This window comes from Tursiops truncatus, chromosome 4, assembly GCF_011762595.2.
Source record: "Tursiops truncatus isolate mTurTru1 chromosome 4, mTurTru1.mat.Y, whole genome shotgun sequence".
NCBI lineage: Eukaryota > Metazoa > Chordata > Mammalia > Artiodactyla > Delphinidae > Tursiops > Tursiops truncatus.
The window spans coordinates 137,251,108-137,268,080 of record NC_047037.1 but is presented as its reverse complement, the minus strand read 5'-3'; the positions used below and the strand labels follow the sequence as shown (position 1 = coordinate 137,268,080).

At 47.9% G+C, this 16,973-nt stretch overlaps 1 protein-coding gene across 7 annotated transcripts in view; it reads left to right on the top strand.

The window, feature by feature from the left end:
- Window positions 1–16,973, top strand: part of ERG (ETS transcription factor ERG) — a 279,139-nt gene that overhangs the window by 212,179 nt on the left and 49,987 nt on the right. For all 7 annotated transcript variants that reach the window (XM_073804510.1, XM_073804509.1, XM_004317073.4 and 4 more), the window contains one exon: window positions 4,893–5,110. In XM_073804510.1, coding sequence (XP_073660611.1) covers window positions 4,893–5,110 — 218 coding nt within the window. The remainder of the gene's footprint in view (window positions 1–4,892; window positions 5,111–16,973) is intronic.

The following is a 16,973-nucleotide window of genomic DNA, read 5'->3' as shown; positions in this document are numbered from 1 at the left end:
AGGAGAAGCGATGCTGCCAATAACGCATGACATGCCATCGATGGTGAGATGCATCCAGATTTCAGAGCTCGTAAAATGTGGGAAAAGGTGTATCTTAAAATCAGTGAAATAAGATTGAAAGGGATACTGCATACGAAGTGCTTACCAAGGTAACCTGGTTTATTATGTGATGGATCAGCTGCTTATGAGTCAAGAGAACGTGGCTAAAAGATGGCTTATTCATCGCAGTGTAAGCAGTTATGTGATGTTCCAGATTCTGATTGGTTATGTGTGTGGGGGAAAGGCAGACTATTGATTTAAGATGACCTTGGCTTCCTAAAGTGTATTGTGATACCAAAGACTTCTATAAGAATTTCTTTTTCTAAAGCATGACCATAATCTTAACATGCTTGTTCCACTTAGTTTTTCCATTTGTTTTTCATAACTATTTGAGGCACCTAAGACTTGAGGAAACTGAGGGTGAATTTGGGAATCCTGTTCCCTGGACGCCTAGTTCTGGCCATCCTCTGGATTTTTGAAAACGACGTAAGGATCATTTCCCTGGGTATGCTTCACTGGCTCCAGCTGTGAAAGAGAGCCGATCATTCCTTAAGACTTTCTTAGTTTCAACATTTTACCACGCCCAGATTTTCATGAAAATTTAAGTATGTTGGGTTCCCTGGATTGACATTTCAGTGTTTTTATGAACCGTGGGGATCAAAAGTTAAGAGCAAAATTGAGCCCAGACCCTTATTTTATAATTCTTTTGCTGGAAACATAGGAGCCTCTCAAACTATTCATCTGTTACAGAAAAAAATTCATCTGTTTTAGGCTGTCTGAAATCATTTGCTGGAAATGTCAGCATGCTTAAAAGTGCATTCGACTTTTAATTTTTTTTAAAAATCTAAGCATTTTGGAACCTTTGTTGTACCCAAATCTAGTTACTTAAAAAATAGAATCGTATTTTAGTCTCATGTATGAAATATGATCTAGTTGAGTTCTCTTCACTTTCTAGAACTGTCAGTCAACTGTGATGACCAAAATCTGAAGAAGTGGTCCTCACATGTCATTGGTGCATATTCAGTATTCAAATGAAATAATAAACATTGTATACTAACACGACGGTCCCTTTTGTTTGAGGGCAGTTCGCTTAGAATTTATGCATTTCTCATAAGTTCATGAAAAATGGCATTGGTAGCCTGCCACCGGGCACATCAAAATATCCCAGCTTTCTTGGGGCTACAGAAAAGAACACCCCGCACACACGCACACACCAATCTAAAGTTCATGTCTTTTTAGAGTAACACAGAGGTGGGCATATTAATTAATTATGCCACATTTCTGCCAGGTTTGGACTTTTTTTTTGAATTCTCTGTCATAAGGTAGCCAAAGCAGTTTGCAAGTCCCCGCGTCTGGCCGAAGGTGCTGAGGGAATAAGCCATAGATGTTACCTAAGGCATCTGCCGACAGCTTTGGCAGGTAGGCAGGTAGGTAGGTGAGATGACCACAGACAAGGAGGGAAGCCAGACGGCAGGGAAGCAGGGACAGCATCCGTCGAGGCCAGGAAGAGTCACTTGCAGAGCTACAGTTGAGGGACTCATGTGTTCCTGGTTACCAGCCTGTGTGTAGCGATCCATTCTGGTTTTAATCCTACTAGGCTAGATCCTTTCCCTGCTTTGAAGTCCCAGTGCTGCTGGGGTGGGAGAATCCTATGCACCAGCCTCTGTCATTCATACTGCAACCAAAGGGATGATGAAACCTACATGTAATATACAAAGTCAAGTGGGTGAACAAAGGCATGCTGTGGGTACATAGCATTTGTTTGCTTCTAAAGAACAGCAGTTAATTTTCGTGGTCATCTTTGAAGCAGGTCTCTGAAGACCACCCTTCAGCTTCTTTTGACTCCTCCATTGTTCAGATGTGCTAAGTTAGCACGCACGTGTGTGTGTGTGTGTGTGTGTGTGAGATATTCCATTTATTCATTTGTTTCCTTTTCCTGACTTGTACTTAACCCTAGGTGCTTGCCTGCCTTGGTTTAATTAGCATCACTTTGGGGCATGCGCTGTCTTTCCAGAATATGGACTGTGTTTCACCCCTTGGGAAATGAAACGTTTATCCTGAAGCGTCCTCATTTTTAGGCTGCTTCTCCTCTAGCGAACAAAAGCAGCTTTTGATATTCTGAAGTATATGGCCTTTCTCATTTTTATTCAGTACTAACTTGGAGGAGAATTTTAAGATACGAAGAAAAGATGTGTGTCCCCCCCCCCCCGCCCCCCCCCTCGCTTATCTCTAGCTTTTGTAGATTTTTTTTTTTTCCTAAATCGATCTCAATTAACTTTGATTTCTTTCTTTAGAAAACCATGTGGTGGAAAAATGCTTTGCCAGATGTGAGAATGGGTTCCTCCCCCTCCAAGCACACACTGAAGCCTGGTTTCAGTTCTAGTGTTTTGGTCCAGTTTTTAAATCTTAGGCTACATTTATTTGGTCATTGGTTGTGTTTGTGAGAATATCCTACTTTATCTTGGGGAGATACTCATATTTTAACATTGTTACTCTTTTTGTTGTGAAAGCCATTTTCTTCTCATTTGTGATTTAAAGGTTAGCCTGCTCCTTATATCTAACCTGTTTCTGCCAATTTCTGATACACATCGCACATTTATTCATGTTTCTCTTCACCGGTGAGCCAACGCTGACATTACATAGCATGGTATTCCCCTCCGAGGCTTGGTGGAGTCTGCAGGACCCGGCGGGAGAATGGAGGCAGCCTTCAGCCTTGTTTTTTGCTCTGAGTGCGTAAAACCATTCCATCCAGCGCCGCGATGGGAAAGGAGACCCTGTCTTGCACAATTTATTGAAGAAGCTATAATTTTGCCTTTATTAATTAGCAGGACTGCACTAAGTCTGTGGTGCCGATTTGACTTTTAAACCCATGTCTGTGAGTTTAGATTCCTTACATCCCCTCACTCCGTTTGTGACCGGAAGAGAGCGCCACGTGACTCAGGCTCCCCCGCCGAATCTACCGTGCCCATTTCTCGGATTGTTGCCGTCTGTTTGTTGATGTGTTTGCTTTTGCTGGCGGTTCAAGATGCCTTACTTTTTTTCTTTTCTTCCTTGTGCCTGATTCTGGTTCTCTGGCTGGCACAACCCGTCCTTTTCTACATTTTGAGTTATTGTTTAAACCCCCAGCTTACTCTTTCCCAAACTGTCACAGGGCTGCGATTCTAAGAGATTTTAGAGATACCGTGGCGGTGGGTGGTGGCGGGGGGTGGTTATCCATGCACAGACACCTGGCCTCCACTCTGAGAGCCAGAGCACTGAGTTTGTTCCTTTTGATTCTCCCTGCTCACTGGTTCACAGCACAGTGTGCCTGGCAGTGAAGTTCAGGTACTCGGGTCCCTGGGTAGATGGGGGATGGAGTGGGGGAGGACACACTGGATTGGGGGGTGCTTTGTGAAATTGCATGTGTTCCCTAAAGATTCGGACACTTCTGCCTAAGGAGGGGGGGGCTTCTGTCTTAGAAAGGCTGCTTCGTAGGGCTCTATTATTAACGGGGGTGGGGGGAAAATCGTTACTTATTTAAGTACCAATTCAAAGAATGAGAAAGGAGTGCTAAGGCAGACAATTATCGGAAACCAAGGAATATAAGAAGGGTGTCCTGGGCTGTGGGGATAGGAGGGAACTGAAGATAAAACACTCACCATTGTGCTCACCAAATCCCTGCTTTATCTTGGGCAGCTCACCTCAAGGTGAGGTCTCGACCTTCCTGGGTCTCAGATCTTCCCATTTGGGGGATGAGGAGTTTGGACAAGAAGGTCTCCGCAGTCCCCACTGGCTCCAAAGTTTCCATTTAAAAAACATGTGTGACCCAGACAGCATTTGCTTCTCACCAGCTGCATAGCAGTACCGAGGGTGCCCAAGGACTGAAATAAACATGAACTACCACATGGATTTCTGTTTTGGTTATAGAAAGCAAAGTTGGATGGTCTCGTAGTTCTTCTGTGTCGTTGCTGCACAATACGTCATTCCAGTAGCTGAAACTTCCCAATCGAATTTGCCTTTGCTGATTTGTCTGTCGAATGTCCGCCTAGCCATAGGCTAACCACTTGTTTGACTTAAAACCACAGAAGAATGCTCTAACAGTGACACATTTCTATTTCTTCTCACCCAATCATGCAAAATGAGCAAAGATAGGAATAGAAAGTAAGGGGAAAAAAAAAAAAAAAAAAAAAAGCTAGTCAGCGATCTAGGTATTTTAAACATCTTGGTATTTGGAGACCTCTGGCTAATCACAGCTTTTTTTTTTTTTTTTTTTGGTTCATTTATCATCCAGATGTTCACCGTCATGGAAGCGCCACTTGAAACTATTTCAGCTAATAACTTAGAAGTGGAAAAATTCGTATCTTTGTCTCTGTGTCCTTTGGTGCCCCATTTCCCCCTCACTCTTCTAAGTAGCTCTTCTTCAAAATCTCCTGGGAATGTGGCGGTTTTGCCAGATGCTTAGGTGTTAGCCGTCACATGTCTTTTTTAATCTTCACGACCATTCTGTACCCTGTCTGCTTGAATTATAGATTGCATTTGTCAAATAATGACACATGCAATTGGATGTCTTCTAAGACCTTTGAAATTCCACTTCCTTGAGTTGAGATTAAAGTGGGTATTATCTGCACGGCTGTGGTCAAGGCTGGGATGTTTGGAGACCTGCACAAAAGTTTTTCTAGGTCGGCCAGTGCCAACTCTTACCGTCTCTAGGGGAAAGAAAGCCAGCTCCCTTTTGCTGCTGAAAGGTGGAAATGGATACCATAAAAACTACCTAAAAAGGGGGTCCCAGTTAGAAATGACCATACAGTTAGCAACTTTTTGAAGCATGACTGTCCCTTGGAACGTCCTGACTGTGTGTTTCTTTGGGTGTCCAGGAAGCGTTATCTGTCGTGAGCGAGGACCAGTCATTGTTTGAGTGCGCATACGGCACGCCGCACCTGGCCAAGACGGACATGACCGCGTCCTCCTCCAGCGACTATGGACAGACATCCAAGATGAGCCCGCGTGTCCCTCAGCAGGACTGGCTGTCTCAACCCCCAGCCAGGGTCACCATCAAGATGGAATGTAACCCTAACCAGGTGAATGGCTCAAGGTAAGGAGACCGCCGGCTCTTGCTCTCCCAGACCTCTGGTTTTCCCACCCCTTGAAAAGGCAAAGTGGAAATTGATCACGCTTCCCCCGAGATGGTTTCAGAAACTCAGGGCATTGAACAGTAACACTGGGCAATGCTGAGAAAATGTGTTCTCCAGTGGTTTGCGTGGAGGATAGAGGTTGTAAAACCAGTAGTACATTTACCGAGAACTCGCTTTGAAGATGAGATGTTCAATTCCACTTCCCAGACGTGAGGGCTTTGTGGGAGGGGGCCTTGCCCACATATGGCAGAATTTGTCTCTGAGGTTTTTATTGCCTGGAAAGTAAAGCTGTCTTCTGTTTTCATGGAGGGAGAGTGTCAGCTAGTGGCCAGGCAGTGTAGCATATGTCCAAGCCCTATGACATTGCTAACGGACCTACTTTCTGTGTCCTCCAGCCCCCCGCCCCCCAACCTTCTCTCCTCTGTCACCTTCTTTGGATGCTTGCTTTTTCTTCTCATCTTTACTTACACTTAAAACCAAGCACCAGTGTCACCCATAAGTATTAACTCTCCTGAGTTTGTCACGATAATGCTGCGGTCACCTAGAATGTATTAGTGAATTACCGAATGTATTATCCCTGACACTCAAAAGCATTTCTTTTTCTTTTTCTAAATTTATCTGTTTGTTTATTTTTGTCTGCGTTGGGTCTTCGTTGCTGCGTGCGGGCTTTTCTCTAGTTGCAGCGAGCAGGGGCTTCTCATTGCGGTGGCTTCTCTTGCTGCGGAGCACAGGCTCTAGGCACGTGGGCTTCAGTAGTTGTGGCACATGGGCTCAGTAGTTGTGGCTCATGGTCTCTAGAGCACAGGCTCAGTAGTTGTGGCACACGGGCTTAGTTGCTCCATGGCATGTGGGATCTTTCCGGGCCAGGGCTTGAACCCGTGTCCCCGGCATTGGCAGGTGGATTCTTAACCAGTGTGCCACCAGGGAAGCCCACAAAAGCATTTCATTGGATGTAGTTTTGAAGAGTCAGGTTGATTTCAATTATGATATAATACCCCATATATATTCAGAAAGAATCGTATCAAATCTCAAGACAAAGAAAGAATAATTGCATTTAAATTTGTATGATCTGCCCAGAGTCACAAGAGCAGCTCACAAGTTTTAGTGCTTTACTATGTATAAAGCCCTTTTACATCTGATGGCCTGTCAGTCCTCCAGGCAGCCCTGTGAGGAATGCTTATCCCCATTCGATGGATGAGGAAACTGAGACTCAGGCATTTTCTGGCTAACCCAGATCAGCACTTAAAGCAACTCAGAATTTGGATTCCAATCAAGGGTGTTTGACTCCACACCCAGTGCATTTTCCCCACTCTGTCGCAGCTATAATAGGCCCTTTTTGCTACGTATATATTTTAATGCGAAATATGTTTTTTATAAGTGTCATGTTTTATAAGTGCTGGAAACCATTGCATCAACTTCTAGTGTGGTGTCCGTGAAGGTGCCAAGTCACAGCCCTCAGAGGGAATGTCAACCATGAGGCTGGACGTGCCAAACAGGGAGATGGGAGGGGCCAGAACGTCCCTGGGCCCTGAGAAGTCAGTTCACTTCTGTGCGTCGAGTTTCTTCTTGAAAGTGGGAACGCTAATTCTGATGTTGCCTATTTGCTACAGCACTGGTCCTTTAAAGGGAATTCAAGCCAAGGCAGACCCATCTTAGACCTCGTCAAGGGGCTAATTCCTAGACTTCTGAAAGGACCATGGTAGAAAAGGCAAGCATAGGGTCCAGGATGCCAGAGTCCCGGCCAGCTCCTCGTTATATGTATATATGTTACAGGTAAATCCTATCCATCTGATAGAATGGTCCCACTGACCATTCGCTGTATCTGTTTCTGAGACTTGGAGGCATGCAGGTTAATCCTGTTCTGAAGAAGGTAGCGGTGTTTGTATAAAAGGGTAGTTGTGGAGCCAACCCTGTAAACACTGATGGATTCTATTTTTTGGTGGAGTCACATGATCCCACGCATGCCGGGGCAGTCACGGTGGGAGCATTAAGAGCAAGATGCATTTCTAAAGCGTTCTTCTTCCAAGGCTAGTTTCTACCTATGGGAGATACATCAGCCCGTGTGTGTGCGCGCGCGCATGTGTGTGTGTGCGTATGTGTGTGTGCGTGTGTGTGAGAGAGAGAGGGAGATTGTGTGTGCAAGGGAGAGATGATGAGAGAGATAGAGATGGAGATGGAGAGAGTGGAAGATAAATAATTAGAGAGAGAGGGAAAGAACGCTTCGGGCAGAGGGCACTGAGATGGTCTCCAGCTGGCAGCTGGCAGAGCGAGCCGTGCCCTGGCCCTTATTTGTGGAGTCTGGCCTAGGGCCAGCTCCAGGAATGCCAGTCTGGATTTAGCAAGCCTCAGAAAGGAGACTGAATGAGGAGGTGAGAACAATGTTGCAGAAATGAAACTTCCTCTCCTTCTCGCTGAATTTAAATAGATGAATGGATAAATAAGTAAGCAAACAAATAAACAAATAAATAAGAGAGAAGTGTGAATACCGGTTCCTTCAATGCCGGCCTGTGCTTCCCTTCAAGAGGTGATGTCCACCTGCCCTCCTGGCCAAGCCCTGGGGCCTCCTTCCCAGCCCGAGGTGGTCATCACAGGGATTCGGGATGGGTGGGGGGACTTGAGGTGACCCTGAGCCTGGCCTAGGGGCTTCAAGTCCCCAAGAAAGACACGGGCCCCCGGAAAGCTTCTCCCGCGTTCCTCGGCCGGCTGACCTTGGAAAGCTTCTTGGCCGTTCGTCTGTCAGGCAGCTGCGAAGCTGCGGACTCAGGCGAGGGTCTCTTTCCTGGGAAGGGAAATCATTTTTGGAGAAACTGGACCATTTTCTTGCAAGGGGACAATGGAAGCGTCAGTAGCTTCCACTCTCAGGCCCTCATGGAATCCTAAGATGCTCAGAATGCTCCCCTCAGAGGATGGTTAAAGGCAGTTCCAGCTTTGGGAGCAAACTGGGATGTGTTTCGGTGGCGGCTACCGAGGGAAGTCAGCCTTGTCGTGGTCCTTGTCCTCCTCCTGGATGTCCAGTGGTGCTGGCCCAGCAGCCGCTGCCCGGGAGGTGGGCACGGCTGCCTGCATTTGCCTGGTAACTTGATGGGAAATGGCAAGCCTGGTGTGGAGCAAGGGGTGAGGGGCATGGGGAGGAGGGGCACTGGGGGGAGGAGGACGTGGGGGAGGAGCACGGGGGGAGGAGCAGAGGGGGTGAGGGGAACGGGGGTGAGGGGCGTGGGGGGGAGGAGCACGGGGGGAGGAGCAGAGGGTGGAGGAGCACGGGGGTGAGGGGCACGGGGGTTAGGGGCGTGGGGGGGAGGAGCAGAGGGGGGAGGAGTGGGGGGGAGGAACACGGGGGGAGGAGCAGAGGGGGAGGAGCACGGGGGAGGAGGACGGAGGGGAGGAGCAGAGGGGGGAGGAGTGTGGGGGGAGGAACACGGGGGAAGGAGCAGAGGGGGGAGGAGCATGGGGGAGGAGCACAGCTTGTGGAACTGAGCTATGATGCAGATGTCAGCTGGTCACCAAGTGCCCTCCTTCCCCTCACCGTGGAACGTTCTGGGGAAACAGGAGGCAGACATATATTGGTCCTCTTTGTAGAAGAGTCTTTTGCCCGTCTTTTCCGAGCTCCACGTGCTGGATCCAGCTCAGTGGGGCTGGTCTGGCGTGTCCGTCAGGGTTCTCCAGAGAAACAAAACCAGTGGAATGCACAATGAAGAGGTTTGCTGTAAGGAACTGGCTCACACAGTTGTGGAAGCTGTCAAGTCTGAGATCTGTAGGGTGTACCAGCAGGCTGCAATCTCAAGGAGGAGTAGGTACAACAGTCTTTTTTTGTTTTTTCAAATTTATTTTATTTTTTTGTACAGCAGGTTCTTATTAGTGATTATTTTATACATATTAGTGTATACACGTCAATCCCAGTCTCCCAATTCGTCCCACCCTTCCCCCGCCGCTCTCCCCCCTTGGTGTCCATACGTTTGTTCTGTACATCTGTGTCTCTATTTCAGATGCAACAGTCTTGAGGCAGAATTCCTTCTTCCTTAGGGGAAGCTCAGGTTTTGTTCTTTAGACCTTCAATTGATGAGATGAGGCCCACCCACATTATCAAGGATAATCACCTTTATTTAAAATCAATGGTTGGTAGATGTTAACCGCATCTGTGAAATACCTTCAGACCAACACCTCGACTGGCATTGGATTAAGTCACTGAGTGCAGTGGCCTGGCCAGGTGGACACAGGACACCGACCACACCTGGTGCTTCTGGCCCCTTGGCTGGTCAGTGGTTAGTGGGGCCGTTCCTTTCAGATTTGCAAATCAGCATTTCCTGGGGTAGCCAGTTCCCTGTCCCTGAAGGGGCTCAGCCTGGCTGGATGGGAAGTGTTGGGGGCTGTCGCACGTCAGATTGATGGTCACCAGGACCGGCCTTCAGGCTGTGACCTTGTGGAATATTGCAAGTGGGTGGTGAGGCCCAGTCTGCTCTTCAGAGCATGACGGGCTGCCCGAAGGGGCGTGGAGGAAGGAAAAACTCAAAATTCATCAGCGGACCTAAGGCCCATTTCATCTTGAGGATTGGAAGAGGCCGGCAGACAGGGCTGCCCGGGATCAGATCCGCAGACTTTGCCAGCTTGCGGCGTGGTCTTCACACGTGTCAGCTCCAGTTCCATAAAAGGGAACGTGGACCTGCATGGACTCTGCTTTCATTCTAGAGACCTTGAATGGGCCCCTGGCTGTACCAGCTCTGCCCAAAGTGTCAGGGGGCAGAGGCCCAGGTCATGGAGACAGGGATCCTCCCTGGAGGGGCTCACGGCAGAGACACTGCAGAGGTGAGCGCGGTCGAGCACCAGGGACCAGGATGCAGCTCGTAAATGTGCCGCCTCCCTGCATCTTTCCGGAGATGCTGGCTGCCTCACCCACCACCTGGAAGCCCCAGGCCAGGGGTGCTGGGAGTTAGGGACTGCAGCAGGAAAGGAAGCGCATCTCCTGGCCCCCAGCCCAGTAGCTCCGTCTCATTGTTCTTGCTCTGAGCTTTTGTGTGGTGGGCTTCCGTACAGTACACTTGCCTCTTGAAGTCACGTTCAGGGGGAGTTTATGTAAGTCAAAAATCGGACTTTGGCTGGAACGGGCAGGCTGTTACCTTTGTGGCCCCTTGGTGCTCTTTTGCAAACACCCCCCCGGGGGGGGGAGAGCCCCCTGTACAGCCTGGGCATTGCCAGAACGTGACCTAGCTCCCTCCGCATAAGATACGGTCCCTGGGAATGGTCCTGTCTGTCCCTATCGCCTCATTACCCTCGGAGGAAAAGGCCAAGGCTTGGAGGAGGGAGGAACTGAATTTCCCAAGCAAGTGATGGAATTCTGCAAAACCTTAGCCCCAATGCGCACACAAGCTCCTGAAATGAAATATGAGTGGTGAAATGAGATCTACTGCCATTATAACAGAGCTCTATAAAAAATAATGAAAGGAAAACAGGAGAGAAAGGAACCATGCCTTGTGAGCCAACAGGGATGTAATTGTGGGTTTGGCTTGGCGGCTGCCGTATCAGAGGACATGATTCTTGCAGACACTAATCCAATTGCACATTGTGTAGACACAAGACATCACTTCTCAGCTTCGGTGGTCCCTGACACCCTGCCTTTCCCCTTTCTTCACTCCAGCCTCACACACAAGAAACCCCCAAGTGTTCACACAATGGAGACGTGTCAGTGCAGCCCAGCTGGAACAGCTGTTCACAGAGGGCCCTGCTGGGGCTTCAGAACTGCCTGGCCTCCAGCGAGCCCCCTGCTGTTGGCCTTAATTCTATGTGAGGTTCCTAAGGCCCAAGCCACTGTAGACTGGCAAGATAGACGAAGAAACACACACACGCACACACACACTCATACTCACATGCGGTCCACAAGAAAATTGTCTTCCATCACAAGCGGGCAGTATGGTGTGCAAGCCTTTACTCTCTCTCAGCATCCCTGTCTCGGAGATTCAGTCAACTCTCAGGCGGGTGCAATTGGGCATCCTTCATCCTTCCACAGGCAGTAAAAACTCCTGGTAGCCCACCAGGAAGTCGTGGCAATTCCGTGCTGCCCCCCTGGAGGCTCCCTGCAGCTGGAATTGAATGACTCTGTGTGCCACACTGTGAGTCCTGCTCTTAGCCCAGTACCCAAGCCACCTGGAGCCATTCATCTATTGTTGAGGTCTGTTGGGTGAGAGGTCCCCTGGTGCGCTGATCTTCAAAGTAGGGCCCTAAGATCCGCTGTATCAGCACCATCTGGGAGCTTGTTAGAGATTCAGATTCTCAGGCCCTGCCCAGACCTGCTGAGTCCAAAGCTCTGGGGGTGGGACCCAGCACTCCTGCTTTAACAAGCTCCCCCTCCCCTACCCCAGGATTCTGACACTCACCGGTCTGAGAAACAGTCCCGTGGCAGCATCCAGGGAGAGAAGAAAAATGAGAATCCCCGGAACTGGATAAAGGTGGCCTATAGAGTGGATAATCTGGGAGAACAAAGTGCAGAGGAGGGTTCGCTCTCAGGAAGTCTGTCCGCCTAGGTGGACGGCCACCCTGCTCGCCTCTCACTGCAGTGGCTTTTGTCTGGCTGAGCCTGTGAGGTGAGAGATTGGGCCTCGCCTCTCTCTGTTGTCTGGGAAGGAGATTCACTGTGTGCTGTGAAGAACTCCAGCCTAGGATCAGATGACAGGATGCTTTTGACGTAATATTTAAAAAGCATGCGGTCTGGAGTGTGATGAAGATGACAGAAAAGGGGGCTACCTGATTGGTCCATCTTGGTGTCAGACGTCCTGGTTACGCACGGAGTCATTCATTCGTCCAACAAGTATGTACTGAGCACCTATTATGTGCAGTCACTGTTTTAGGTACTTGACATACAGTCGTAAAACATACACAAAAATATGCCTCTCTAAGTTCACTTTCTAACGGGAAAGACAGCCAGTGAACCAGATAGCTAATTAAAGGCTAACAGGTTAGATTGTGGTAAGTGCTAAGGAAAAAAGAAAACTAAAGCAGGGCAGGGGGTGGCAGGTCTAGAAAGGGCAGCCTGAAAAGATCCCCTCTGAGAACATGACATTTGAGTAAAGCCCCAAAGTCAGTGAGGGAGAAGGTCCCATGGTTACCCAGTAGGAGAATATTCCAGGCAAAGGGAGTGGTGAGTGCAGAGACCCTGAGGTCAGCCTGAAGTGTTGGAGGACAGTCGTGGCTAATGTTCAGTGACCAAGGGGAAGAGTGATAGGAGATGAGGTTGAGTGATCGTGAGGCCAGTGAGGGGCTTTGATCTTCACTCTGAACGAGCTAGGAGACGGCTGGGGGCTGTAAGCAGAGGAGGGACGTGATGTCACTGAGATTCAGCAGGATCTCCCTGGCTCCTGTGTTGAAGCCAAGACCGCTAGGAGGCCCTTCGGGAGTTAGGGTAAGAGATGGTGAGGTCTGCGTGAGGGTGGTTGCGATGCAGGGGTGGGAAAAGTGATTGCATTCTGGACATATTTTGAAGGTAGAACGGTTGTGTTTTGCTGATGGGTATGGAGTGAGGAAGAGGGAAGTGAGGCTGAGCCCCAGGTTTGGGGGGTGTACCCCAAATGAGTGGTGGACAAACCACAACTGGAATCCTCCTGAGAATCGAGCCTAGGCCCCTCTAAGTATCAGCCCAGACGCAGGGGGCTTGCACTTACCTCTAATAGGCACCAGGCAAAATAGGACGAGCTCTGGACTCCTTGCCTGAGTTCAGGGGATCTTACTCATTAAACCAGTGCTTCGCAGACGCCGTGGCTGCGCCCCCAGGGAGCCATTTGGCAGTGTCTGCACACAGTTTTTTTTTTGCGGTTCGTGGGCCTCTCACTGTTGTGGCCTCTCCCGTTGCGGAGCACAGGCTCCGGACGCGCAGGCTCAGCGGCCATGGCTCACGGGCCCAGCCACTCCACGGCATGTGGGATCCTCCCGGACTGGGTCACGAACCCGTGTCCCCTGCATCGGCAGGCGGATTCTCAACCACCGTGCCACCAGGGAAGCCCTGAAGACGGGTTTGACTGTCACACCTGTGAGGCGTTCCTGGCATCTAGTGAGTTGAGGCTAGAGGTGCCGCTCAGCGGCCTACAACACACAGGACAGCATCTGCCCCCAGAAAGAATCACCTGGCCCCCAAGGTCTGTCATCTCGAAGTGGAGAACTCTGCACTAAACCATTTATTTGGTGTTTACTCTTCATCATAGACAGTGTTTGCTATGAAGATGAGTTAAGAGAAGCTTACGGTCCATCAAAGGTGAAAAAGATTCCGTGAGGTCGCGTGACAAGTACAAGTTCAGGGGGATGCTCTGGGCCTGGCCATAGCAGGGATGAGAGTATGACTCAGTTTCCCCAGGCAGGAAAGACTCCCAGAGGAGTGATACTAATATTTCTATAACGCACTGTGATTTATTAATAGATTTTAGGATACAACATATCATCCAATTTCCTCATTAAATCTATGAGATGGCGTTAAGATTATACCCATTTTACGCATGGAGACCATTGAGTCTCCGTAACTTAAGTCCGCCTGCCATGGGCCGTGTGACCCCAGGCCTGTGCTCCTCTTCCTCCCTCAGGGCTGCTTCCTTTAGCCAGGCATCACCTCTGTGTTGGCAGGGATGGTGGAGTTTCTCCAGGTGATAGATGAGCAATATGTCCGATTTTTTGTCTTCTGAGAGGCATTAAATCCAAACACCAACCATATTTTGATTTCTTGTATATATTACACAGTTAAAAAAATTTACTTTCCTCTCATTTTACTCATTATAACAGATCAATTAAACTGCACTCATCTTTACATTCCCTTCATGAGGTGATTTCAAACAGAACCACATTTAGCAAATAATTCGCGTGATGGGAGACCTACGGTCTGAGCCCAGTGGTGGCTCTCAGTAAATACTCATTGGGCTGAAATTAAAAATAAAAAATTCTCAGTTTTAGGATAGCGACTATTCCAGTTCCCTGTGTGTCATTGTGTTGGAAGAGGTGCTTTGCCCAGTTCCTGCGTACAGAGCAACATCTTGGCGGAAGGTCTTTTAACATCAGTTTTCTCATTTTACGTGGAATACTCAATATTTGACATTTGAAAGCGGCTCCCTGGGACTGGTCTCCCTCATGCTTTTCTACTTTGATGCACTGAGATTTGACTTCATGTATATCTTCTTACATTTTCTAGAAGACTTTATGTCTTCTTTTAGGACAGTGAAATTTGCAGCTATAATCACATTTGTTCCTTTCTGCCTTAAGGTTCTGAATCCGACTGGCATAAAAGATGTTTCCTAGTTAAGCTTGGCCACCTTCCAAACCTTCCAAGCTGTGGGCGGCTCAGTGTTGGAGACTGGAAAACTAGTGGTTTTCCCAACTGTGCTAGTGAGGTCGGGTGGTAATAGTTTGTCCTACTTGTAAGGGGCCTTGAGTCTTTACAGACATCAGTTCCTTGGGCTGCAGGGCTGAGACACGGATTGAAAGGGCCTCACTTGGGGAAGATTTAGTGAGAGAGTCAAGTTCTCTGGGGCTCCCTCTCTGTCTGGAGCAGACTTTTTCTCATCCCCCTTCCTTAGTAGCACTCATGAGCATCTTTGTCATTTCTTGGGGTGTCAAACGAATGGACACCATTTTGGAGAACAGCCTAAGAGCTGTGCTCTTCCTTATGATGTAAGTGAATCCCATCGGGTCACTGTGGATATTGACATTGGGACAAGGGCACTGCTTGGCATTTTCTATCCTGAAAGGAAAATCATCTTGGTTAACCAGAATTTACATAGCCTTTTAGGAAAATAAAACCCTGAAAGCACCATAATGGCTATCGGGCTTACTTCTTTCCTCTCTGAAAAATGAAAGTGTTTTGAGAAAAGCATACACACACGCACACAAGATAGAAAAGGTGCCACATCTTTGTCAGGTAACTATTTGTAGACATCTTATTCTATACTTTATTCTAAAGGATGCGTTTCCTCCTCAGTTTTCAAGACCTAAATGTGCTGTGATCTTGCTGATACCATTTTCGGCTGTTAAACCATGAAACTTTCTCAGGGAAACTTCAGACCCCTTTTGGGGACAAAGAACTAACTGTTGGTGGTGACTTTTTAAATTAATTTCGTCTTCAACTGCTTAGGAGAAGGGAGAAGGGAACAGGCCTGGTGGGAAGAGGCTGAAATTCCAGGTGTAAGAGAGAATATTTAGTAAGAGTAAAAATAACACACAGCTGTGAAGATAAACATCTCCAGTTTCAGTTGGAGCCCAGAGTGCTCCGTGAATCACTGCCCAGCTCCACCCGCTGCTCAGGCCATGGGCTCTGAAGCAGCTTTTCCACTGCCTCTGATTCAGAAATAAACCAGACCTACAAATTACCCCAGTGCTTTCCAGACAATCCCCTCCTTGTCTGGGGTCCTAAAAATACCTTTTTGTGGTGACTACCTCCATTCATGGCGTGAAACTTGATTAGGAGTTGGTTCGGTCGATTAGGACTAAGTATGTGCTTTTAGGATTCTTAGGAAGAAAACCACCTGAGGGGGGATTGATTCCTATTCAGGTTTAAGGCAGACTTGGGATGCGTGCCCTGGCCAGCATCCTTAGGACCCTCTCGTGGAACTGAACTCTTTGGACTGTCAGGGTGGAGCTGCCAAAGAAAGCCTCTGTAGTCTAGCTTCATCATCAAGTTCTTAACATGAAGTCACCTAATAAACCGTCATGAGCTGAAGACTGCACGGGAGTAAACATTCGCTTGCTCATCCACAAAAGGGTTGGATGGGATGTGGACCGTGGTCTTCCAGGGCAGAGTATGTGGGGCTGGGGAGAGAGACTTCACCCACCCAAAGGCAGGCACCACGAGAACAGGGACACTGCTGGGTCCCCGGCACCTGGGACAGTACGTGGCGTACACTTGCTCTGTAAGTGTTTGTCACACAGATGAATGGATAAAGAAGATGGGGTACATATGTACGATGGAATGTTACTCAGCCATAAGAAAGAATGAAATAATGCCATTTGCAGCAATACGGATGGACCTGGAGGTTCTCATACTGAGTGAAGTAAGTCAGAGAAAGACAGATAGCATATGATGTTGCTTATATGTGGAATCTTTTTTAAAAAAATGGTACAAAGGAACTTATTTATAATGCAAAACAGAAATAGACCCACAGACATGGAAAACAAACTTACGGTTACCAAAGGGGAAAGGGAGGGGAGGGATGAATTAGGAGTTTGAGAGTAACATACACACGCTACTATATATAAAATAGATAAACAACCAGGATCTACTGTATAGCACAGGGAACTGTACTCAATATTCTGTAATAACCTATAAGGGAAAACAATCTGAAAAAGAACACGTGTGTGTGTGTGTGTGTGTGTGTGTGTGTGTGTGTAAAATGCATACCTGAATCACTTTGCTGTACACCTGAAATGTACACAACATTGTAAATCAACAATACTTTAATAATTTTTTTAAATGAATGAATTGAGGAGGCCCAGGGCCAGATGGCCAAGGACAGTCTAGGGAGTGTGGATTTGTCGGACGGCTCTATGGGCCGAGGAAGGGCTTGGGTTGCACGTGGCCAGCATGGACTTGTCTTTGTGGAAGATGACTCTGGTAGCAGGAAAGCAGATTCTCTGGAAGTAAAGCTCAAGAAGACTCCACCTTCTAATTTATCCCTCTCCCCCTCTCTTGCCTTTGGAAACCATAAGTTTGTTGTCTACATCTGTGACTCTAGTTCTGTTTTGAAACTAAGTTCATTTGTGCCATTTTTTTTAGATTCCACGTATAAGCGATATCATATGATATTTGTCTTTTCTCTGTCTGAATTAGTTCACATATACACACTACTATATATAAAATAGGTAATT